Source organism: Canis lupus, chromosome 19 (genome assembly GCF_011100685.1).
Source record: "Canis lupus familiaris isolate Mischka breed German Shepherd chromosome 19, alternate assembly UU_Cfam_GSD_1.0, whole genome shotgun sequence".
Taxonomy (NCBI): Eukaryota; Metazoa; Chordata; class Mammalia; order Carnivora; family Canidae; genus Canis; species Canis lupus.
In genome coordinates, this window is record NC_049240.1 from 39,155,997 (window position 1) to 39,183,040 (window position 27,044).

Below are 27,044 nucleotides of genomic sequence, written 5' to 3' on the forward strand. Positions count from 1 at the left end.
GAAAGGGAAGGAGACAAACCATAAGAGACTCCTAATGATAGAGAACAAACTGAGGATTGATGGAGGGAGGTGGGTGGAGGATAGACTAAATGAGTGATAGGTGTTAAGGAGGGCACTTGTTATGATGAGCACTGAGTGTTGTATATAAGTGACGAACCCCTAAATTCTACTCCTAAAACCAATAGAACATTATATGCTAACTAACTAGAATATAAGTTAAAATTTGGAAGAAGAAAAAAAGAAGATAAATGCTCCTAGTGTTCTTATCACTTAGGAAATTACAAGGGTTTTAGGAGCTTTGTGCCAGGAACCAGGGGCAGAGACCAAAATATATTTTTTCTATTATTTCACACTCTGTCACTGGGGAGCCAGGAAAACACTCAAATGGATAAAGAACACACAGATAGCAATAATTTTGTGCTGAGCAAAAGAGACAAAAAATAGTAAGGGATTTCAGGAGAGGTGGAAAGCCCAAGGCAGGGGGAAATTTTCATGAAACTAAGGAATCACAGAACTGTAGAACTAGTTATCATCTAGTCAGTGTTTGAAAATATGGGTTGAAACACAAGTGAATCATAATATCAAGGCAGTGGATTAGAGCAGCTTAAAAAATAAAACAGACTACAAAATAGAATAGCAGAATGCATTCATGGTAAGAAGTATAGTTTCATGAAACTTCTGTTTCAGTTTGTAACTGTATAAATAGATGTATTTGGGTATAATGGGTCACAATGGAAAAAATACATTTCATAAGGTGGGATCATGGACAAAACTGATTAAAGCCCTCATCCAATGCCCTCATTTCATGTTTTTATTTTTAAGGTTAATTTTTCATTACATAAGTAATATTTGAATAAATTTTCCTTTTTAAATTAAGGCTTTTAGAGATAAAGCTATAGTTAATTCCCTTGGATCGGTCCTCCCTATCCTCAAAAGTAATTCCTATTGGGGTGCCTGGCTGGCTCAGTCAGTAGAGCATGTGATTATTGATCTCAGGGTCATGAGTTCAAGCTCCACATTGGATGTAGAGATTTAAAAAGAAAAAAAAATTTTTTTTAAGTAATTAGTATTAACAGTTTAGTTTAGTGGGTATCTTCCCAGACCTTTGCCCATTATTTTATTTGATATATACATGTACCTATGGAAACAAATAGTATTGTGTAACATGTTTACGTATATGTTTTAGTTAAATCAATCAGCCTCCAAACAGAAAACAAGTGGCACATTTAAATTGACTACTCAGAAAATAACAAAGAACCTATTTATAAAGGTGTAGGTATATATGTGATAAAGCTGTAGAAGCAGGCAGAGGTTAGAGCATAAAGGGTCTTGCAAGCTGGGTTAAGGCATCTAGATTGTGCCTTGAGGCCAATGGGATTCAAGAGTTTTAAGTGGGGCAGTGGCCAAATCTGATTTAAGATTTTAAAAGTTGACCCTGGGGGCACCTGGGTGGCTCAGTCAGTTAAGCATCTGACTCTTGATCTCAGTTCAGGACTTGATCTCAGGGTTGTGAGTTCAAGCCCCACATTGGGCACCACACTGGGGCATGAAGCCTACTTAAAAAAAACTTTTTAATTTGAATTTTAAAAAGTTGACTCTGGCTCTTTTGTAAAGACTAGGTTGGAAGGGGACAAAAGTGAAAGCAGGAGATCAGGCTGGAGGCTGACGCAGTCATCTGAGCAAGAGAGGAGGGGCTTGGGCCAGACAGGAGTAGCAGGATGTGGAAAAGGGAAACACTTTAGGATCTATTCTGGAGACAGAATTCAGGGCAGTGGGAAATGAACTGGATATATGACATAGCAGGCAGAGGAAAGTGAAAAAGTAAAGTTACTCAGAGCGATGGAAAGATAATACAGGCATAAGGCCAGAAGTAGCCAAGGGGGGAGGACCCACAGGTATGGGAGAGAGATGGGGCCTCCCACAGAGTTCCCTTCAGAACCTTGAAATGTGAGCACTGGAGTGATAATAGAAAATGCTTCCTGGTGACAGCATCTGGGCCATTTCTAACAACTCTTCACCTCAAACCCAATCAGCTTGGCTCAGAAGTTTGCAAGGTCTAGACAGACTGAGTGGGCTCTGGGGGTAAGGGGTGGGGAATGGGAATCTGATTGTGCAATGCGGACTTTGAAAATACATTTTTAAAATTTAAATTCAATTTGCCAACATACAGTATAACACCCAGTGCTCATCCCATCAAGTGCCCTCCTCAGTGCTCGTCACCCAGTTAACCCATCGCCCCATCCACCTCCCCTTCCACAACCCTTTGTTTCCCAGTTAGGAGTCTCTCATGGTTTGTCTCCCTCTCTAAATGAAAATACATTTTTTTTTGAAAATACATTTTTTAATGATACATGCAGTACCAGTCATTTGAAATACCAGCCATATTTGAACTTATTTGTCAACAGTATTAGAATAAGAATGTGAGAAGCAGAAGCATCCTAGGTTAGGGTCCCTGGGAATCAGACTCAGAGAGAAATTAGCATGTGGGCAGTTTATCAGGAAGTGCTATGACAATGGGCACCAGTAGAAGGAGAACAAAGCTGGATAGAACAGAGGGCAATACTGAGCTGTGATGTTTCAATGTTGGCCTCAGCTGAACCTACAAGGAGCTCTAAAGCTAACCTTAAGAATTGTCCCAAGTTGGGAATGCAGGAAGACAAAAGAGGGGGGCCTTTATACCTCCATGTCAGTCACTAGAAGTGGGCTTCTCTGGAAATGAAGCAGGACACTACAGGTGGCTCTTTTCAGCTGAGGTCATCTTCTTATCTCCTCACAGGGGCTGAGAGTCCAGGGCTATCTGTACGCAACACTTCCAGAAGGTAGGAGAAAAGGCCCTTTATTCCTGAAGGAGGATTTGAGCAGCACATCACACCATCCTGGGAAGGGAACTTAGACATCACTTACTCTAAGCCCTTATTTTATAGTTAGAATCTGACGTTCTGGGAGATTAAGTATTTAAAAATAGGGTCCTGGTCTCCTGACTCCTGCAGTACCATGATTTCTATTATGTCATGTTGTTCTGGCTTTAAAAGTATTAGAGATGTATTTGAAATGGTTTATCCAGGTGGCAACTGTTGGTTGGGGAACTCTTTTTTTTACGTTTTTTAAAATTTAAATAATCTCTACACCCCTCTTGGGGCTTGAACTCACGACCCCAAGATGAAGAGTCACATACTTTTTTTTTTTTTTTTTTTTATGATAGTCACAGAGAGAGAGAGAGAGAGAGGCAGAGACATAGGCAGAGGGAGAAGAAGGCTCCATGCACCGGGAGCCTGATGTGGGATTTGATCCCGGGTCTCCAGGATCGCGCCCCGGGCCAAAGGCAGGCGCCAAACCGCTGCGCCACCCAGGGATCCCGAGTCACATACTCTTCCAACTGAACCCACCAGGCACCTTGGTTGGGGAAATATTTATTTATTTATTTATTTATTTATTTATTTATTTATTTACTTACTTATTTAATAATAAATTTATTTTTTATTGGTGTTCAATTTGCCAACATACAGAATAACACCCAGTGCTCATCATGTCAAGTGCCCACCTCAGTGCCCGCCACCCAGTCACTCCCACCCCCCACCCTCCTCCCCTTCCACCACCCCTAGATCATTTCCCAGAGTTAGGAGTCTTCCATGTTCTGTCTCCCTTTCTGATATTTCCCACTTATTTTTTCTCCTTTCCCCTTTATTCCTTTTCACTATTATTTATATTCCCCAAATGAATGAGACCATATAATGTTTGTCCTTCTCCGATTGACTTATTTCACTCAGCATAATATGGGGAAATATTTAAAAAGACAAAAATCAAAATCAAAAACAAAAACAAAACTTGGTTTTAAGAGTTCAGAAAAACAGGATTTGTTTGTGGGTTGAATATATTAGAGCAGCTTACTCCAGTTACTTGGTTATTAGTTTACTTTAAGATCTTGGTTGATATTGAGGTCAACATTAAAAACAGAACCTAGGGATCCCTGGGTGGCGCAGCGGTTTGGCGCCTGCCTTTGGCCCAGGGCGCGATCCTGGAGACCCGGGATCGAATCCCACGGCGGGCTACCGGTGCATGGAGCCTGCTTCTCCCTCTGCCTGTGTCTCTCCCTCTCTCTCTCTATCTGTGTGTGACTATCATAAATAAATAAAAATTTATAAAAAAAAAATAATAAAAACAGAACCTAAAAACCCCTCCGTCTCTCCCACAGCAACAAGTGCTGTCTTCTTTTTTTTTTAATATATATAAGATTTTATTTATTCATTTATGAGAGATACACAGAGAGAGAGAGAGAGGCAGAGACACAGGCAGAGGGAGAGGCAGGCTCCATGCAGGGAGCCCAAAATGGAACTCCATCCTGGGTCTCCAGGATCAAGTGCTGTCTTCTAAGGCATCTACAGCCCTTTAGGGACACTGGGTTCCCAAATGTAAAGTGAGAGGGATCAGGAATTGATTTTTTTCCCAATGGTTGTCAGGTCCCAAAATTCTGGTTGAAGAAACAATACAAAGGGAAGCTATTAAGGAGCACAGCTGCTTTGTGGTACTTTTTACTCAGAAAGAGTTCTACTGACCATTGCTGTCATTCATTAGCCTTACCATGGATCCAGCATGAAGGATGTGGAAAGAGAAATTTAGTAAGTCCAATTCTCCTGCCATGTAATGAGAGCAACCCCCTGAGATAATCAGACTCTTTAGGAAATGATAGTAATTAACCTTTGCCTGGTAAATAAACACCAATTACTAATATCAGCATAAGTGGTGTGGAAAATGGATCCATAACCTTAGACAAGCCAGTGCATTTTATGGACTTACTGGTAAATGCAAGAGTTGAACTAAATGATCCAGTTCTGCTTCAGTGTGCTCTACTTTATCTAAAACCAAAACTTATTCATGCATCTCCCAGAGAAACCCAATTTCCTCCCTTGCCATTTACAATATATGGTAATATCTGGCCCGAAATGATTGTGCGTGTTCTCTGACTTGGTTCTTTACAAATATTCTATTATTGAATCTTCTGTTTCATCCAGTACTCTTAGTTGCAAACAAAAGAATGCATTCTAGCTTGCTTAAATAGAAAGGCAGCTCACAAACCTCCTGGGAGGACAAGAGATCAAACCCAGAGGCTGCGCTAACATACATGATGCCCAATCATATCTGGGGGGCCGCTCCAGCAAAGAGTAAGTGACATCCCACCTGGCCACAGACAGAAAGCTCACTTTCATGCTGATGCTGCTGAGCTGTCAGACAACACCCATATCAGAAGGTAGCTTCTGCATGCATGTTAGTATCCTTGCCACAAGGGAGGCTTGGAAAGTGAAATCTGGATTCTCTCTCATAAAATTTCTTCACACATAGAAGTGTTCCAAAGATGCTGGGTGGTCACAAGCATGACAAATATATTTGTCCACATTCTGCAGATAGAAAAGGTGAGGCTCCAACTCAAAAATCCCCTAACTTAGCCAATTCTACTAGCAGTAAGTAATTTCATGAGATTTAAACTCAGATTCATTGGGATGCATGCTTTTTCAGGACTCTGCTATTCTGGGTATTTTATTTTATTTTTATTATTTTTTTAATTCTGGGTATTATATGGTAATTAAGCTTTCCTGTTTAGGAGGAGCAAAATAAAAATAAAACCTTTAATTTGCAAAAAAAAAAGTTTATTTCTTGACTTTCTCTTTTTTTTTTTTAATAAATTTTTATTTATTTATGATAGTCTCACAGAGAGAGAGAGAGAGAGAGAGAGAGGCAGAGACACAGGCAGAGGGAGAAGCAGGCTCCATGCACCGGGAGCCTGACGTGGGATTCGATCCCGGGTCTCGAGGACCGCGCCCTGGGCCAAAGGCAGGCGCCAAACCGCTGCGCCACCCAGGGATCCCCTGACTTTTTCTTTTACCATCATTCCTATCCCTCTCTTCTTCACTAAATGGAAAGACATAAGATCCTATATTCTATTTGTATAGTCAGTATCATTCAGGACTCTTTGTTGCAAACAACAGAAACCAATAATGGTTAGTTTAAGCAGAAAAGGAATTGGTTTCAAGTGTTTCAAGCCCTTCCAGAATTACAAATACCTAGGGAACCACACTTATAAGATGTGCAGGTGACTGAAGCCACAACCAAGGCCATACCACGGGACTAGTTTGGCTAGGGAGCTGCTGCCTCCCAGCTAGACATTGGACACAGCCACCAATCCGACTGCTAATGGACACAGCATGTGGCCACTGTTGGAATCACTGGCAGAAAAGATTCACTGACCCTGTCTTTTTGTATCACTTGCTCTTGATTGAAAACCAAGCACTGGGGGCTTCCGGGTGGTTCAGTGGTAGAGCACCTGCCTTTGGCTTAGGGCATGATCCTGGGGTCCTGGGATTGAGTCCCACATCGGGCTCCCCCCGGGGGGCCTGCTTCTCCCTCTGCCTAGGTCTCTGCCTCTCTCTGTGTGTCTCTCATGAATAGATAAATAAAATCTTAAAAAAAAAAAAAAAAAAAAAGCAATGATTGGTCAAGCTTGGGGCAAGAAGAGTAAGTATTGGGGCTTTTGAGCTGTATCAGAAGGGACCTGCCTCCACCAAGACTCTCGAAGGAGATTCCCCAGTCTGGAAAGGTGGTGCAGATGCTGCCAAGGTCAACAAAGGATGGGAACTGAGGCAAATAAATCCTGATGTCCTGATGTCAAGAGACTCAGCTCTGTCTAGGTATGGACATCTGTCTCAGATAGACAAGTCAATGTTCACTAACCTTTTCCCCCAGCCATGAAAAATGAAAACATAAATGTGAGGTCTTACTTATGCATGCCAGATATGAATGGGCTGCCACACTTGAAGGTGAAAAGTGGTCAACCTTCTCCATGCATGACATGGGGAAGGTCTTGTCTATGATATAGAAGGATGGAGAAGGAAGCCATGGCAAGGCCTGTGTGCAACTTACAATCAAGCCAAGAAGAGAAAGAAGGTGAAGTATTTTACCAAGCAGAGCTCAAGGCCTTTGATTACCACATGCCTACTCAGCCATCACATAGGGCCCTAGGGCAATCCTGAGGCTCTGAAGCACCACCAGAGATGATGTGACCTCAAAGCAGGGGAATATCAGGAGACAGCCATAATCATTAATAACTAATACTTAGAGTAATTAATGTGTGTCAGAAACTCTACTAAATGCCTTATATGGACTATCCCATTTCATGCTTACCAGATCCCTTTAAGGTAAATCATATTATTATTTCTATTTTAAAGATGAGCATATCAAGGCTCAGAGATGTTGTGTAATTTGCTCAAGGCTATACAGTAAGTGGTAGAATGGGATTTGAACCTGATCACTCTGATTTCAGGGACCTGGATCAGACCCTTCTGTTTTCTTTAGGGATCACAAACTGAAGTCCAATTTAGGGGGTCCCCTGAACTGAGTATTAAATGAAGTGTACATAGGTAGGCATGATGCCCAGTGGAAGCCTGCAGCTAGCAGCTCAGCACCAAATTTCATACTGATTCACTTCATTGCCTACCTCCTCCTGCAGGTGTTGACATCAGTGAATCTTGCTCTGTTAGACAAATTATTTACTGTCACTCTCCATCTGTTGCTTCTCTATAAAACAAGAGGGTTGAACTGAATGGTCTAACTCAGAAGCCCTTTCCAAATCTAAAATGTTGTGGATCTGGAGTTTTCCAGACACTGGGCCATCCTCTCAGGTCCTATAGCCATCAATTGAGATCAGCAAGATGACCAGCAATCCTCAACATGCAGCCCCAAGGCCAGGACTATGACCTTGTTCTCTCTGTGTCCAGCTACTGACAGTCACAGAGCACACCTCTTCCATTCCAGGCCAACATTAAGGCATAAGGATGAAAGCTGAGTCCTGTTAAATGAACAGACTTCTACTTCTTTAAGGATTAAGTAAAATGTTAAATGAACAGACTTCTACTTCTTTAAGGATTAAGTAAAATGTCTTCCCTAAAAATGTTAGGGAAGAACCATACTCCAAAGCAAACAAGGAAGAATAAATCTAAGTAAGCTTAGGTACCTTTTTACTGATGTGAGTTTTCTGCCGTAGGGAGAAGCAAAAATGTTGAAGGATGGGAAGGTCTTCAGAGTGGTCCAAGAGAACTGCTGGGATCCAGAAGTCCGTATTAGAGAAATGGACCAAACAGGTACTTATGATGAGAAATGCTACCAATGTTTGCACCTAATATAAAAATAACGTCTGCCTCTAAAAGTCTATTGACCACTTTATGTGCTTAATGTGACAGCAACTTCCAATTGCCTTTTCTCCACAGGACAGACTATTTCAGATTTGCTTCTACTCAATACTTTCAGAGTGTGGATTTAAACTTTTTAAAATTAGGTATACCCTGTTTTAAAGTAGAATGCTACATCATCAAAAAGATAAAAGTAGTATTTTATTATTTTAAGTTCAAATGTATTTACTTACTATAAAGTCAAATAAAACCATAAAAATTAGAAGTCATAAACTAAGGATGCCCATTGCTTGCTTAGTCAGATTCAGGATCCACAGTGTTTCTACAGTTTGTCTTAGTACACCATACACAGAATGTAGAAATGGGAGTAGTTAAAAAGAAAGTTAATCATATAAACTCAGAATACTCTACAATGAAACTAATCCAGAAATTTGAAAGAGGAGAATTAGCAAATCCTTATTTCAAAGCCGAATCACTAACAATTTCTAAGAACTGCTTGATTTTCCTCATCTTACATCTAAAAAAAAGTCCCCCCAGGGGCAGCCCCGGTGGCGCAGTGGTTTAGCACCGCCTGCAGCCTAGGGTGTGATCCTGGACACCCTGGATGAGTCCCATGTCAGGCTCTCTGCATGGTGCCTGCTTTTCCCTCTGCCTGTGTCTCTGCCTCTCTCTCTCTCTCTCTGTGTCTCTATGAATAAATAAATAATCTTAAAATAAATAAATAAATAAATAAATAAATAAATAAATAAATAAATAAATAAAATAAAAATAGTCCCCCCAACTTAAAAGAATTTTGAAGACTATCTAAAATATGATATGATAGCCACATTGTGCTTTCACTTAATACTACCTGGTTGACTGTGCGACCTGAGGAGTATATGCTCCAAGAAGATGCACTGAACCTTCTACACAACATGTTAGCCATGCCCATGGGCTGTGATGGGGAACTCACCACTACAACACTGTCATCAGGCCTAAATTTTGACATGGGTGGTCTAGATTCAAACAGGAAAACAATGCAAATACACAAATAAAAGAGCAGCTTAGAACTATCATCATCTTAACCAAAGGTAAATTTATAAGAACTTCAAATACATACAAAGATAGCAGAAGATATTTTATTCCAAAGCCTGCACAAAATAAGTTAACCTGCCAGCCCCAAATGAGAAGGTAGTCTCTGGCATGTTAGAATTTGGTCTAGGATACTTCTGGCCAGGTACTTCTCTATGGATTTTTTTAACAATTATAAATATATTTAAATGTCATTTAAGTTGATTTTTTGCAGAAAGTCTAAAGCACCTCTGTAGACCATTCCACAGAATACAGAGTATATGCCCCTGTTCTAACAGTATATGGAAATGGGAAGGAGTAAGAGGGAAAAAGCTCTCCAGGCCCAGAGCTAAGAGCAAAGTTTTGCTCTAAATGTGAAGCTTGGAGTGAAGATGATGGAGGAGTAGGGGACCCTAATTTTGTCTGGTCCCTGGAATTCAGCCAGATAGTTATCAAATCATTCTGAGCATCTGCAAAATTAACTGAAGATCTGAGAAAATAATTGCTGCAATTCCACAAATAGAAAAGTGACCACTTTTTGCAAGATAGGAGGTGCAGAGACATGAATCCAAGGCGATATATCAAAGATAAACCATGGCGGGGAGGGAGCCTCCCGTAAGCTGGCTATTGGAAAGTGTCATAAGTGGCAAATTCGCAAAATCGGAACTTTTAGAAGTGTACCTGAAAAATGCTCAGGTGGCAAAGCAGGACAGAATCCTAGGTGGAAGAGTGAGATCTCAGGATCCCCGGGGTCACAGAAAGAATGAGGGTACCTGAGTGCAGCATCAGAGCAAGGAAGCTGGCTGCAAACAGCGAACCCAGGAGTGAGCTTTCTGCTTAGTGTTGACACAAACTGCAGCACAGCCAGATGAACGCGCTTTCCAAGAGTCAGGGCCCAGGAAGCAGCAGCACCATGGGGAGACCCCTCTACCTCCCTTTGGAGGAGCAGTGGTACCTGCTGGGGCACAGGAGTCTACAGCGGTTGGAGACTCAAAGTAGGATCACGTGCCTGAGATAGAAATGCTGGGTCACAGGCTGGGTGAACAGAGTCCTGATGGAAACCAGGGGCATAAGAGTGATTACTTTTCTGTGAGGGCTCACTTTAGAGTGGGGGCACAAACTTTCAGCTCTGGGGCAGGAAATTGGGGCATCACCATTTTCATCCCCCCCCAATCAGTGCTGACAGCCTTCAGGGAGCAAAACAATGTCACATAGTGCAATTTAGAGCTGCCTATACAGAGCCTGGCCCCTTGGCAATGGGGGTGTGATTCCACCCAGCAAAGACACCTGAGAATCAGTGCAACAGGCCCCTCCCCCAGAATATCAGCAAGAACATCTGGCTAATACCAACTTTAGCAATCATAAAGAACTGCAAAGCTTTTCTCTGGGGAAAAACAATATATAGCATTTGTGGGTTTTTTCTTATTATTCTTTAGTCTTTCAGTGTTTTTTTTTTTTTCATTTCAGCTATTTTCCTATTTTATCAATTCTTTTCTTAAATCTTTCTTAATTTTTATTTTTACATTTATGGTTTTTTCATTTTTGGTTTCCTTTCATTGTATTCAATTTTATCTTTGTGTATATATATATACATATATATATAAGATATATATATGTATATATATATACATATATATATTTATATATATAAAACTTATATATATATAAGTTTTTCTTTCCTATTTTGAGATCTAGTTTCTTCTAAAAAAAAAAGACCAAAATACACCCAGGATCTACTTTATTGTTCTGTTCTACTTCTTGTTTGGTTTTTTTCTTTTTTTACTTTTCTTTTTTGGTTTCTGTTATCTTCTGATTTATTTAGTGAGCATTTTTCTTTCATCTATTTTTTTCTGGACATAATGATGAAACAGAAAAACTCACCCCCAAAAAAAGGAACAGAAGGCAGTACTCACTGCCAGGGATTTAATCAAATGGATATAAGTAAGATGTTGGAACTAGAATTCAAAACAATGATTATAGAGATACTAGCTGGGCTTGAATAAAGCATAGAGGACACTAGAGAATCCATTTCTGGAGAAATAACTAAAATCTAATCACGCTGAAATCAAAAAGGGTATTTTTTTTTTTTTAAAAAGGGTATTACTAAGATACAATAAACAAAAATAGAGGCTCTAACTGCTAAGATGCATGAGGCAGAAGAGAGAGTCAGTGACATAGAAGACAAAAATGATAGAGCATAAGAAAGCTGAGAAAAGAGAGAGAATGACTAGATTGCAAAGGAAGGATATAAGAGATCAATAAACCCCTACCTAGATTCATCAAGAAGAGAAAGGACCCAAATAAATAAATAAAATCACAAATGAAAGTGAGATCACAACCAACACCAAAGAAATATAAACAATTATAAGAGCATATTATGAGCAATTATATGCTAACAAATTAGGCAATCTAGAAGAAATGGATGCATTCCCAGAAACATATAAACTACCAAAACTGAAACAGGAAGAAATAAAAAAAAGCCTGAACAGAGCCATGACCAGCAAAGAAATTATAAAGCAGTAATCAAAAAATCTCCCAACAAACAGAAGTCCAGAGCCAGATGGCCTCCCAGGAGAAGTCTACCAAATATTTTAAAAAGAACTAATGCCTATTCTTCTGAAGCTGTTTAAAAAAATAGAAATGGAAGGAAAACCTCCAAATTCTTTCTACAAGGCCAGCATCACCTTCATCCCAAAACGAGATAAAGACCCCACCAAAAAGGAAAATTACAGACCAATATTCCTGATAAACATGGATGCAAAAATTCTCAGCAAGATACTAGCTAATAGGATCTAACAGTACATTAAAAGGATTATTCACCACCACAACCAAGTTGGGTTTATTCTTGGGTTGCAAGAGTGGTTCAACATCCACAAATCAATGTGATATACCACATTAATAAAAGAAAGGACAAGAACCATATGATCCTCTCAATTGATGCAGAAAAAGCATTTGACAAAATACAGCATCCTTTCTTGAATAAAACTCTCCATAGTGTAGGGATAGAGGGAACATATCTCAATAACATAAGCCATTTACAAAAAGCCCACAGTAAATGTCATCCTCAATGAGGAAAAACTGAAAGCTTTTCCCCTAAGGTCAGGAACATGACAGGGATGCCCACTCTCACAACTGTTGTTCAGCATAGTACTGGAGGTCCTAGCCTCAGCAATCAGACAACAAGAAGAAATAAAAAACACCCAAATCAGCCAAAAATTCAGACTTTCACTCTTCACAGATGACACGAGGCTCTATGTTGAAAACCCAAAACACTCCACCTAAAAGTTGCTAGAACTCATACAGGAGTTCAGAAAGTGGCAAAATATAATTCAAAGCACAGAAATCAGTTGCATTTCTATACATGAACAATGAGACAGAAGAAAGAGAAATTAAGGAGTTGATCCCATTTACAATTGCACCAAAAACCATAAGATACCTAGGAAAAAACTTAACCAAAAAGGTAAAGGATCTGCACTCTGAAAACTATAGAACATTTATGAAAGAAATTGAGGAAGACACAAAGAAATGGAACATTCTAAAGAAATGCAACAACAATCTACACATTCAATGCAGGCCCTATCAAAATACCATCAACATTTTTCACAGAGTGAAAGAAATGATCCTAAAATTTGCATGGAACCACAAAAGACCCCAGATAGCCAAAACAATGTTGAAAAAGAAAACCAAAACTGGTGGTATCACAATTCTGGACCTCAAGCTCCATTACAAAGCTGTAATCAAGACAATATGGTATTGGCACAAAAATAGATCACATAAGTAAATAAAATCTTAAAAAAAAAAAAAAAAAAAAAAAAAAAACAATCACATAGAGCAACAAACAGAATAGAGAACCCAGACATGGATCCTCAACTCTATGGTCAACTAATCTTCAACAAAGCAGGAAAGAACATCCAATGGAAAAAGGACAGTCTCTTCAACAAATGGTACTGGGAAAATTGGGCAGCCACATATAGAAGAATGAAACTGGACCATTTCTTTACACCATACACAAATATAGACTCAAAATGGATGAAAGACATAAATGTAAGACAGGAATCCATCAAAATCCTAGAGGAGGACACAGGCAGTGAACTCTTTGACCTTGGCCCCAGCAACTTCTTGCTAGACACATCTTCAAAGGCCAGGGAAACAAAAGCAAAAATATACTATTGGGACTTCACCAAGATAAAAAGCTTCTGCGCAGCAAAGGAAATAGTCAACAAAACCAAAAATCAACCAACAGAAATGGAGAAGATATTTGCAAATGTCTCATCAGATAAAGGGCTAGTATCCAAAATCTATAAAGATCTTATCAAAATCAACACCCAAAAAACAAATAATCCAGTCAAGAAATGGGCATAAGACATGAACAGATATTTCTCTAAAGAAGACATACAAATGGCCAACAGACACATGAAAAAATGCTCAATATCACTTAGCATCAGGGAAATACAAATAAAAACCATGATGAGATACCATCTCATATCAGTCGAATGGCTAAAATTAACAAGTCAGGAAACAACAGATGTGGGTGAGAATGTGGAGACAGGGGAATCCTCTTACAGTGATGGTGGGACTGTAAGCTGGTACAGCCACTCTGGGACTGTAAGATGGTAGAGTATGGAGGGTCCTCAAAAAGTTGAAAATAGAGCTACCCTATGACCCAGCACTTGCACTACTAGGTATTTATCCAAAGGATATACATATAGTGATTTGAAGGGGCACCTGCACCACAATGTTTATAGCAGCAATGTCCACAATAGCCAAAATATGGAAAGAACACAGATGTCCATCCACTGTTGAATGGATAATGAAGATATGGTATACTAATGGAATATATGTATACATATATTATATATATATATATATATATATACACACACACACACACACACACACATACACACACATATATATAATGGAATACTACTCAGCCATCAAAAAATGAAATCTTACTATTTGCAACAACATGGATAGACCTAGAGGGTATTATGCTAGCAAAATAAGTCAATCGGAAAAAGACAATAATCATATGATATCACTCATGTGGAATTTAAGAAACAGAACAGAGGATTATAGAGGAAGGGAGGGAAAAACAAGACAAAATCAGAGAGGGAGACAAACCATAAGAGACTCTTAACTATAGGAAATAAACTGAGGGTTGCTGGAGGGGAGTGAGGGATGCAGTAACTGAGTGATGGGCATTAAGGAGGGCACTTAAAGTAATGAGCACTGAGTGTTATATGCAACTGACCAATCACTAATCTCTGAAACCAATAATACACTGTTACTTAAATGAATTTAAATAAAATAAAATTTAAATTAAAAAAAAAAAAGGAAGGCAGGTGGGAAGGAAGGAAGGAAAATCTCGAGGAAGGACCCACCATTTCAAGTAGAAAACTAGTAGAAATGAGACTCAAATGGCTCATTTGAGTGGTTGTTAGACCACTGCTATGACTACAGTTTAGATGAAGTGTGTCTCCTTTGCATTTTGTTTTGTGATTCATTCCATGGCTATTCTTATGAGAATCACTGTGACTAACCCTGGCTGAGCACTTACTTTGTGCTAGGTTCTGTTCTCAGTCCCTACCATGCATTAACTCACTTAATCCCCATAACGACCCTAGGAGATAGTATCTATTATTTTGCCCATTTTATAGATGAAGAAACTGAAGGACAGAGGTTAAGCAGTTTGCCAAGATCACACTGCAGTTTGCAGGGGACATAAACAGAATTTGAACCTAGGCAATCTGGCTCCAGGGGCTTAATAACTATACCCTATGGAGGTAAGAAAATAAAATGATGAGATGTCCAGCACAAAAGATTCCAGCAATCCATGCCATCTTCCTGGGGAGGAAAATGTAACTGGCAGACCCTGGGTTACTTCACCACAAGATCCAACACTGGGCTGAGAAAGACTAAAAAATAAGATAATAATGAGATCAAAATATAGATAGATAGATAGATAGATAGATAGATAGATAGATAGATAACTCTTAAGTCCTCAACTAGGTTGAGTTCCTCTTGAAGCTGGTTCTGGGATCAACCCAGGAAGGTCAGAATTGGTGAGGGATCTAGTCCTTTCTGCATAAAGGAGGCTAAGAGGCCCCAGGGAAGTCAGAAGTATATGCACATCTTATCCTCCCTCAACATCTCTAGAAGGCAGGTATTGTACCTATTGTTACCCAAGGGGTGCAAGGAGGTTAAGTTATTTGCTCAGGATCACATAGTAAATGGCAGAGCTAGGATTATACCTAGGGCTATTTCTCTCATTCTACCAGAAAAGCTCTCACCAAAACTCTTTCAGGATAAAGATCACCTGCTAAAATTCTTTTTCGGGCCCCCTCCACTGAATCAGAATGCTCAAGGGAGGGCCTAGGCATTTGTTTTCATAATGATCCCCCTCACTATTTTAATCAACAGGTAAGTCAGGAAATGTTGTGCTATGCCATAGGGTCAAACCCCCCTGTTTTAAAAAATATAATATATATATTATATTATATATAATATATATAATATATAATATATTATAATATATATATCCAATTGGATTAGATTTATTTCTTTCCCTTTCAGTTCTCAGAGATCAAAAAAACATGTATCTAATCCAACTGACACATAAGTAGTACAATTTTAATCTGAAATATGTGATATGCAATGGCCCCTGGGACATAGGGAAGGAACAAGGCTGGAGAAGAGCCTTATTCCACCACTTTCAAGCAATATGACCTTATATCTAATCTACAATACAGAAATGAAATAGAGTAATGTAAGCAAAAGTATTTAGGTAAAACGTAAAGATTTTACAATCGAAAGGAGCTCATACTAATCAGTGAACATAAATATTATGACGATGTTTTAACAATGCTCTCTAATCAAACACTGCAGTCTCTAGTCCTCACTAAATAATGATTTATTCTTCCATTTATTGGGTCTGTTCAACATGCCAAAGTACTGCTCTGGCCACTAGAGACATGGCATGGACAGTCAGGCTCATGTGGTATTTACCTTCAAGTAGGGGAAGACACAGAGTAAACAACTAAACACAATAATGACTGAGTACACAGAAAGGAAGGAACAGAACAGTGGGAGAGACAGTGGCTGGAGTTGGGGAAGGCCTCTGTGAGGAGCTGATATTTCAACCAAGACCTAAGGGTGAAAAGGAACCCACCCTGTGATAATCCAAAGGAAGAACATTCCAGGCAGGTGGAATATCAGTGCAAAGTCCTGGGGTAGGAAAGTACTCCAAAAGGCAGAGGGCCAACAAAGCACAATGTGAGCCCTGGGAGAGACTGTGTGGGGCCTTCCACACCATGTTCAAGTCTACATTTTGCTCTAAATGTGATGAAAAGTCCTTGGAAATTTTAAGCAAGTAAGTGACTTCATCTGAATTTTAAGCCTTATTCTGACTTCTGGGTAGAGGATAAACTATAAGAGAACAAGAATGATAGTAGGAAACCAGTTTGGGGCTTCCGCAGTGGTCCATGTATGCTGGGGGCTTGGACAAGGTAGTAGCAGGGGGTGGGAGTGGTGGGCGATGAAAGGAATTGGAGTGGAGTTAACAAAACTTCCCTGTGGGTTGGATGTGGCTACGAGGGAAGGAAGAGGCAGCGCTGTCTGACAGCATCTCTCTTGATACCCCAGCTCCAGGAGCTTAGAGACAAGAGATTCGAGGCATCTTAGTTGCTGGATTCTGGGGCCTACCCCGGAAACTCATTCTGGGCATTCCAGACAGTGGGACTCCAGTTGTGCTCACTTCAGAGATTAATTAAAAGGGAAGGTGGCTGAGAAACACTCTCTGTGATACATGATTTAAGATGAAAAATTGGTGGAGAAATTTTTCTTGCTTAAATAAAACTTCACAGGAAGGGGGGTAGAAATAGCCCTTGACAAATGCAGCCAATTAGTTTTTCTTGAATGAGCTCATTTTTGTCCAGCCTTCACCTCTCCCCTAGACCTGGGGCTGAGGGATACGGGAGGTCTGGGACAGAGAGTTTGAGAGAAGGGGGGAAAGGAGGAGCAGCAGGGGGGCAGGGATGGAGATTGCTGGGCCCTAGAAAATGCAGGAGGAGTGCCCAGACTAATCTTCTCATCACCTTTGCCTTTCTTTGTGTCTGTGTCTAGGAGTGACCGTGCAAGCCCTTTCCACAGTCCCCGTCATGTTTAGTTACTGGGTGAGTGTGAAACCTCAGACCATCTCCTTGGTGGGCGAAGGCTCACATCCAGCTCACTAGTGAGTAGACAGGTATCTCAAGTCTTGACATTGCCCCCCAATTCTCCTCCCCTTTAGAGATCACCAGGGACCCCCAGCTTTTCACACTGCAGTGTCCCCTCCCAGGCTTTCTTCCCAATCATGTTCTTGCTCTAGACCCGCACGGTCCGGAACAGGAGCCAGGAGCCACGTGTCAATGTGTGGATTGCATTTCCATTGGACAGGGCAATTCTAGACTCAATCTTAATTCCATCAGAACTTACCTGTCTCTTGGGATCCCCGGGTGGCGCAGCGGTTTGGCGCCTGCCTTTGGCCCAGGGCGCGATCCTGGAGACCCGGTATCGAATCCCACGTCGGGCTCCCGGTGCATGGAGCCTGTTTCTCCCTCTGCCTGTGTCTCTGCCTCTCTCTCTCTCTGTGACTATCATAAATAAATAAAAATTTAAAAAAAAAAAAAAAAAAAAAAAAAAAAAAGAACTTACCTGTCTCAAACATGAGAGACACCTAACTCTGGGAAACAAACAGGGGTGGTAGAAAGGGAGGTGGGCGGGAAGTTGGGGTGACTGGGTGACGGGCACTGAGGGGGACACTTGACGGGATGAGGACTGGGTGTCATGCTATATGTTGGCAAACTGAACTCCAATAAAAAAAATTTTTTTTAATTAAAAAAAAAAGAACTTACCTGTCTCATGATTCATTCCTGCAATGCCGTCCTCAGAAATTGACAAGCCAGATTATTCTGAGATGATAATGACTGGGGAGTGAGAACAGTAATAATGGCCTAATATGTTGCCTCTCCAGGGAAACACACAATTCAAAATGGTATTCCTATGGTTGGATATCTCTCTCCAAGAGATTAAGAGTCAAGCACTGAGTTGCAGGCATGATCACAACCCGTGGGAGGTCATTTTTGTACATAGCTGGGGATGCACTAAGTATCTGCTAAACTAAGAGAATACTCATTTGTGTTGTGACTTAGGAGCAATGGAAATACCATCTGCTTACATATACTTTCCTCACCTGTGCTCATATTCCAGTATTAGTGTTTCAGTCTTTATCTGTTCCTGGGATTAGATTCATTTTTTATTTTTGAGAGAAAGAGAGCAAGAGAGAAAGCTCAAGGAGGGGGAAGAGGCAGAGGAAGAGGGAGAGAGAATCTCAAGCAGGCTTCCTCCTGAGCGTGGAGCCCAACAAAGGGCTTGATCTCACAACCCTGAGATCATGACCTGAGCCAAAATCAAGAGTTAGACGCTTAACCAGCTGAGCCACTCAGGTGCCTCTAGACTCATTTTTTTAAATAAAAATTCTCTAAGGTTTTAATATGCACAAATTTATTAGAGTTTATACTCTTGACTGAACAACTGGAATTTCAAGAGAGTACTAAACACCTGGCAATGGGGTGGGATGAAGTTAAAAGGAAAGAAAAAAACAAAGAAGGGAGAGTTAGGGGAAGAGAAAGCAAACCATCTGCATCAGCATTTTGCTAAGGTAGCTCTTGAGTGTCACTGCCAACAGGAAGAGCAGAAAGGAACACAGACAGGGACAGGAGGGGTCTGTGAGCATCCTGGCATCCCATGATGAGGCATGACAAGGAGGTGTGCTACTGGTGATGTGGGACACTCACCAGGCCTAGACTCCTGCATAGGGAGCTACTGTGCTCCCTGGGCCGCCCTATCAGCCCCTGTCTGCACTGGGGTGGATGGGGAGCTCTGGCCCATCCTCATTCCATCTCTTCTGTGGATGACAGGTCCAGTAGTTGTGTCCATCCCTTCTGATTATAGCTTCAATTTTTCTAATTAATCGGTAATATACCACCAGTTTTCTTTACTTTTGCAGTAATTGGCTTTTGGGTCTCCTTCAGCCAGTGCCTATTTCAGTCTGTACCCCAGCTTGCTGAGGGATAAAAGCCATGGATAGCGGCAAATGATTGAGCCCAGGACAAGTGTTGTTGTTCAGAGGAAATATCTAAAGAAGTAGGTTGTGAATGATATGATTTTCCCTTACCTATCTCTGCCAGGCCAAACCTCAGGACACTTTAGACCTGTGCCAGCTTTTAAACAACGACTTAGCTGCCACTGTTGCGAACCATCCCAGGAGGTTTGTGGGCCTGGGGACATTGCCCATGCAGGCTCCTGAGCTTGCCGTCAAGGAGATGGAGCGCTGTGTGAAGGAGCTGGGCTTTCCCGGGGTCCAGATTGGTTCCCATATCAACGAGTGGGACCTGAATGCACGGGAACTCTTCCCCTTCTACGCAGTAAGTACTCCATGATCTCTCAGCCAACACGCAGCAGGCACTGCACTGGGTGCAGGAAGCCAGAATATGAATGTGCCACTTCCATGGCAAGGGGAAAGAAGATGCCTGATAACATGCTGCATATTGCAGGAAATATGGAAAGAGTTTCCCCAAAAGGAGTGGGCTATTCCACTAGAAGAGGGACACGTGGAAATGCTTGGCAGGCCAGCTCAGAGTTAGCTCAGGGAAATCTCTCATTTCTCTCTTACTTTCTATCCCCTCATGCTCTCTTTCTACTCTTTCATTTGGAAGCTGAAATATTACCCTCATCCCAGCCATGGTACAAAAGGCCATGTTAGTGACATGCAAAAAAAAAAAGAAGAAGAAGAAGAAAAAGGTACTTATTTTGCTTTAGAAAAAATGCTGATTTTTCAAAATTATGATTTTTGAAGAAATTCTGGAAAATACAGAAAATTATAAAGAAGAAAACAAAAATAACCCATAATCCCACTACCCAATGATAAATAACTACTGTTACTATACATTTTGTTTGACTTTTTGTTTGCATGTTTCTGTATATATTTTAATGAAATCTGAATTCTATTACACATGTGATTTCATATCCTTTTTTTTAAAGATTTTATTTATTTATTCATAAGAGACACACAGAGAGAGAGAGAGAGAGAGAGAGGCAGAGACACAGGCAGAGGGAGAAGCAGGCTCCATGCAGGGAGCCCGACGTGGGACTCGATCCCAGGTCTCCAGGATCACACCCTGGGCTGCAGGCGGCGCTAAACCGCTGCACCACTGGGGCTGCCCATGATTTCATATCCTAATTAAGAATTTCCAATCTAGGGGATCCCTGGGTGGCTCAGCGGTTTGGTGCCTGCCTTTGATCCTGGAGTCTCGTTGATCCTGGAGTCCCGTTGATCCTGGAGTCCAGGGATCGAGTCCCACATCTCTTTCTCTTTCTGTGTCTCTCATGAATAAATAAAATCTTAAAAAAAAAAAAAAAAAAAAAAACAATTTCCAATCTAGGGATTGCTGGGTGGCTCAGTCAGTTAAGCATCTGCCTTTGGCTCAGGTCATGGTCCTAGAGTCCTGGAATTGAGCCCTGCATCAGCTCCCTGCTCAGTGGGGAGCCTGCTTCTCCCTCTCCCTCTGTTCTTATGCCTGCTTGTGCTCTTGCTCTCTCTGTCAGATAAATAAATAAAACCTTAAAAAAAAATTTCCAATCTAAATAAAAATTTTCATAATGCATGATTTTTAAATAACTGCATAATATTCCAATATATGGATATGTTTTATTTAACCAGTCCTCAATTGTTATACTTAAGCCATATATTTTGAAAATGTATAATTAAAATATGTAACAAAAAACAATGCCATCAAAATGCTAACTAATGAAACTAGCTGGTGAGTATATGGAAGTTCATAGTACTACTGTTTACAATTTTCTACATTTGAAATATTGCATTATAAAATATATTTTCAGGAACTCAGTGCCATTTTCACCTCTCGAGTATCCAACCAAAGTGTCCACAGTCCCATGGTCCTCTCTACCAGTCTTCTTCTGCCCTTTTTTCTGCAACTAAATCTGCTTTTCTTCATATGAGGGATCAAGATGCATAATTCTATATTCAATTGCATTTTTTTTTATTTCTTACTTCCCTCCTAGAATTATAATAGTATTGTTTTCTATTATTTTCATTGTAAAAGCAAAATCTTCAATAATGGATTAAGTAGATGTTGGTGTACTCACCAGGCACTATAATCACTGATCATTCATTCCTTTAATGTTTAATGAGCTCTGACCATAAACAAAAATTTTTCCATATTTGTATCTATGGATACCACCCACCAGTTGTGAGGGGGTTATCTGTTAAACTGACCCCCAATAACCTGAAAGAGTTAATGTTCCTCTAAATATTGAACTCCCTGAAGCTTATTGGCTGCAGGGGCTGAGCTGATGCAGGGAATGTTTTCTAGAAACTTTAATGGGCTTTGAAAGAGAATTTATTCACTTGTGCACCTAAGTTGTTTCAGCACAATATGGGCAAGCCTTCAGCTGCAAGTCATTTTATTAGTCACTTGGATTGGGTTTATGAATTACTAAGGAGCTCAAAAAGTAAATCAGCCAGTTGTGAGTCCAAATGGATATTTTCATTTGTGTGACTAACTCAATCCATCATTCATTCTAAAGAGTCTTTTTGGGGGGCTGCTGGTCTCTCAGGGAATTCAGGAGAGCATCCTGCCCTCAGCTGATTTGTGATGTTCTGGGGCTGACAGCACGTTTGGTTAGCAAAACTTAGCATCCTCACTAGTCTCTATCTTGCGTCAATAACATGGCTTAAACAAATGACAAGGAGTTACCATGAACCAAGTTGGCTTTGTCATTTCAAGGAGATCCTGGAGTTCCAAAGTGTCTAACCCATCCCCCTTATGTCCTAGACCTCCCTACTTAGTGAGTAAACTCAACCACACATGCTCAGGTCAAGTTCCAGGCACAAAAATGACCTCATTACCAGTATGAGGCAAACAGACTGGTACCATGTATCAGCCACAAGACCTGAGTAAGTTACCTAGCCTCTAACTGCCTTAGTTTCTTTCTCTGTAAAATAAAAGTAACAAAAATGCTCATCTCAGAAGGTATTATGCTAAGTGAAATAAATCAGAGACAGAGAAGTAAATACCATATGATTTCACTTATACGTGGAATCTAAAAGGAAAATAAACAAACAAAAATAGTAACAGACTCAATAAATGCAGAGAACAAACTAATGGCTGCAAGAGGGAAGGGGGTAGGGTTGGGCAAAATGGGTCAAGCAGAGTGGGAGATACCTGGCTTCCAGTTATGGAACACATAAGTCACAAGGATGAAAGGTACAGCATAGGGAATAAAATCAATATTATAATACTGTTGTATGGTGACAGATGATAGCTATACTCGTGTGAGCACAGCATAATGTACAGAGTTGTCAAATCACCATGTTGTACACCTGAAAGTAATGTAACATTGTGTGTCAACTATATTTCAATTTTAAAAAGTGCTCATCTTAAAAAGGATTAAACTAGTTAACAATTGTAAAATTCTTATAATAGTTTTAGCACATGGTAAGTTCTTAGTTAATATGAGATCATGATTTTGAAAGTTAAGGGACTTCTTTTTGTGTTCTCTACAATGCCTCACAGAGAAGGGATCAAAAATATTTACTAATTTAAATTGATGAGAAATGCACCATCACAGGTACATAGAATAAAGTTTTATTCTAATAAGAGTCAAATCCCACTGAGATACCATGATTTTGTGCCTTTGATACCCCTCCCAAGAAGTTGACCCAGCCTGCATCCATTATCAGAAGCTAATTAGCTCCTCTCCCTTCTGCCCCCAGAACCTGATGAATTAGAAGTCCATTCTCCAATCTACCCTTTATCTGCCACTTCCAGAATCCCTTGTTGCCCAAGAATTGCATCTCCATTTTAAAAATGCTTATGTCAAGGGGTGCCTGGATGCCTCAGTCAGTTAAGTGTCAGGGTCTTAATTTCAGCTCAGGTCATGATATCAGAGTGGTGAGATAGAGCCTGGTGTTGGGTTCCACACTGGGCGTGGAGCCTGCTTAGGATGATTTCTCTCCCTCTGCTTCTTCCCCTGACCCCCGCTAATGTTCATGCACTCTCTCTCTCTTTCTCTTTTCCTAAAAATAAATAAATAAAAATAAAAATAAAAATGCTCATGTCCAGAACTCACATCGCATCAGTCTATTTAGCCCACATATTTATATGTGAAGGTAGGACGAATCACTCCAGCATCTCAATATATTTGGAAAAGAAACGAGGTAAGGAAAACCTATTTTGAACCTTGTTAAGCACTCATACCCAATGCCTGTTGAGGGAACTTTTTGAAATTAAACATTTTGTTGAATAAAAGTCATTCCATCCAGATAGGATTTCCACTTCCCAGAAGGCCCTGGAAAAAAGGTTTGCCCATGACATTCATCTCAGTACCTGCCTGGCTGAGACACTGTGAGCTCTTGACTTTCTAAAGTCCTCTCATTCACAAAAGACTGTTCAGGGACTCAGCTGGGCTGCTGAGGCTTTGTAAGTACCTGTAGATTCCCAGAAATTCCCAGCCGGTGTTGGGCTCTGTCTGGCCAATGGTTTGGGTCAGGCAAGCCTGCTCCAGTCCAGTCACAAGACCTTGGCCCCCAGCCCAGCACTTCTACACTTCGACATCCTCAAGTTTCCAAGCAGGAGGAAACAAGGGAACCCTCTAGATCTGACTCCAAGGGTACAATCCGAATCGTCCTTCTGAAAAACTGGATCAAATAGGAACCATCAGGGGAAACTTCCCCTGCATTTGAGGCATGGGATCAGTCCTTGAGCATTTTGCTCTCAGCTAAAACATTTGAATGCTGGATGTTTCCTGCAACTTGTTTTGCCAAACAATATATTAAATTCATCACCTCGGTGGTAAATCCACCAAGCCCCTTGTTAATTCTAAAGAGACCTTCTTATTTTCTAAGCAGGAGCAGAATTTCTCAATGCCTCTTTTATATAGATTAAGAAACAACCTCAAAAATAGGTTAGCTTATTTATTCAGATCAATATAGAGCCAGAGAAAAAACAGTTTCCCTAAAATAGCACCCTATATCTGCTGGCTCATCCAAATAACTCTCTCTCTTTCTCTCTCATTGCTTCTTTAAAGTTAGCAGAAAAACTGAACTGTTCGTTATTTGTGCACCCCTGGGACATGCAAATGGATGGACGGATGGCCAAATACTGGCTCCCTTGGCTTGTAGGTTTGTATCAACTTGGCATCTGGAAAAGAGAATCAAGCCTTTGGGTTTTTTTTTTTTTTTCCAATTATTTCTGGAACCCTACCATGTCAAAAAGAGAAAGTATGAATAATTAACAGGATTGTGAGTTACTGAGCTCTTGGATAAATGCTGCATATATTACTGTAATTTGAATCATATCCACACAAAACTCTATGAGATTGACATTATAATAATCACTTTATAGGTGAAGAAATGGAGTCTCAGATTGGTTAGATAAGTTATCCAAGTCATACAGTTAATAAGTGAAAATGGAATTTACACAAATCTGTCTGACTTCAAAGGTACCTCACTACAGACTCCCAAAAAGGCTTCAAAAATAAGTAACCATGCCTACCTAATGGATTTTTTTTAAGATAACCATGCTTGTCTAATAGATTTTTTTAAAGAGCCAACAATAGTATCAGTCCTTACAATGAGAACTGTGGAGTTACAAGTAGAAGGTCAACTTCCACCACACTAGATCGTAGATGACCCAGGCTTTCAATTTTCCTGTTATCTGCTCCTTTCTACTGTTCTGTGTTCCTACAGAAGGGAAAGAAGAGAGACTTCTGCTTGGCCTATCCAATCTCTCCTTATTATCCCTGATAATGAGAGATGGTGACAGGTATCAATTCTGTGGCCACAAGTAAAAAGTGTAGTTCATCTACAAACCCAGTAAATAGTAGGTTTCCCACATGAACAGCCTTGAATTTTCTTTAGGGAAGCCATTATCCATTCTCTCCTCAGCCCAATTAGTATAAGTAATGATATAGTAACCCACATGAAGAATTAAATGGAGTAATATATTGGATGTAAGAAAACTGAGTTTCAGTTCAGCTAGTCTCTAGTTCTCTGTATAACCGGTGTTCTCACTTCACCTTTTCAGGCCCATTTCTCATGTGTAAAATGGGAGAGCTAGTCTACACTATATCCTTCTGCTCTGACATTTTGTGGCTCTCTGATTGCTTTTGGAGACCGACATATTTAGTAAGGCAGCCTCCTACCCATCCTCCACCAAATTTTTGAGCAACAATTAGCAGGAAGAGACAACCTAAGAGGCACCAATGCTGTCCAGCTCCAAAGAAAATCTCATCCTAATTCAGGCAACACTTTGACTAGTACCACAAACTTATTTGTATTACAACATACCATATGAAAAACAGAGAGGATACAAAGCCACTTCATCATTCATTTATGCAACACGTATATATTATCTCCTCCAGTATGCCAGGCCCTATACTAGGCACTGAGGACATTGACATGGACCAACCCTCTGCCCTCCTGAATCTTGTGTTCTGGTTAGAAGAAAGAGATGACAAACAATTGCACATATAATAAACAAATAGGCTAATTTCAGAATTCTATTCTGGACACAAAAGGTTACTAGAAGATTAGAGGACTCCCAGTAAGGGAAGGACATGATGCAACTGACACTGTAATTATTCCATTTTGGCTCCTGTTATAGAGAATGGATTATGTAACTATGGTCCAAGTAGTTAGGAGAGCAGAATCACAGGACCAAAAGGAAGTGATGCTGTCCATCTCCCTGCCTTCAGGAAGCTCTGTCCACAAATCACTCCCAGATGGATATGAATTTATGGTTCTTCCAGAATTCCCAAAAGGCCAGGGATCCGGGGGTATCTCTGAGCAATGACAGGCTTGGGGCAAGATGAGCATCTGGTATAGCCCCATTTGGCAGCCAGAGAGTAAGTCTTCTCCTGAAGTACAGGCTTGCCTGGGGAGCCCCCAGAGATCTCTGAAAAGCAGTTGCCTGGAAATGTATTGAAGACTAACTCCATGGAGCTGAAGGCATCAGGCATGGAACAGCTGCACAAAGGAGCACAAAGCACTTGAAACAACTTATTTTAACCCAGGGATCTTCAACTTCATCTCTAAGAAGCGGAAAAGATTTGGCAGTAATTATAATTTTATTTAATGTTTATTTAGTAGTAAGTGGCAAGAACAAATGCATTCTACAGATGAGGCAGCTGAGGCATGGGAAGCAACTAATATTTGTTGAGCACCTCCAATGTGAAGTTCTGGCCAGGACTCTGCCCAACATCATCGTTTTCAAGGCTCCACAATAGTCTTGCAAGATGGGCAACACTATCCCCATTTTACAGGTGAAGAGGCACAGGCTCAGGGACATTAAATAATTTGTCAAAGGTAGATGCCTGGGTGGCTCAGTGGTTGAGCATCTGCTTTTTGGCTCAGGACGTGATCCCAAAGTCCAGGAATCAAGTCCCACATCAGGCTCCCTACAGGGAGCCTGCTTCTCCCTCTGCCTATGTCTCTGTGTCTCTCATAAATAAATAAATAAAATCTTTAAAAAATTAATTTGTCAAAGGCTAGGAAGCAGAAAATTAAAATAGTTAGGGTTCAACTCAGACTCTCTGTACTCTGCTTGCCCAACCACATCCAAAACTGAAGTGGAGGAATCCGAACAAAAGCTAGGTCCTCTGGTTCCTCGACTCTGTTGTCCATTAGATGATTCCACCTGCAAGTGGCAAATAGGAAGCTTTAGATGGTCTGCTCACCAAAGTAATGGTTTGTAG

The 27,044-nt window shown here is 40.5% G+C and overlaps 1 protein-coding gene across 4 annotated transcripts in view; it reads left to right on the forward strand.

Moving 5' to 3' along the window:
• The window catches only part of ACMSD (aminocarboxymuconate semialdehyde decarboxylase), a 66,997-nt gene that overhangs the window by 13,017 nt on the left and 26,936 nt on the right, over nt 1-27,044 (forward strand). For 2 of the 4 annotated variants that reach the window (XM_038565057.1, XM_038565056.1), the window contains 4 exons: nt 8,033-8,129; nt 17,352-17,401; nt 19,457-19,693; nt 24,378-24,471. In XM_038565057.1, coding sequence (XP_038420985.1) covers nt 8,033-8,129; nt 17,352-17,401; nt 19,457-19,693; nt 24,378-24,471 — 478 coding nt within the window. Of the gene's footprint in view, nt 1-2,776; nt 2,820-8,032; nt 8,130-17,351; nt 17,402-19,456; nt 19,694-24,377; nt 24,472-27,044 lie in introns of those variants that run through there. The other 2 variants (XM_038565058.1, XM_038565059.1) reach the window with 2 other exon arrangements.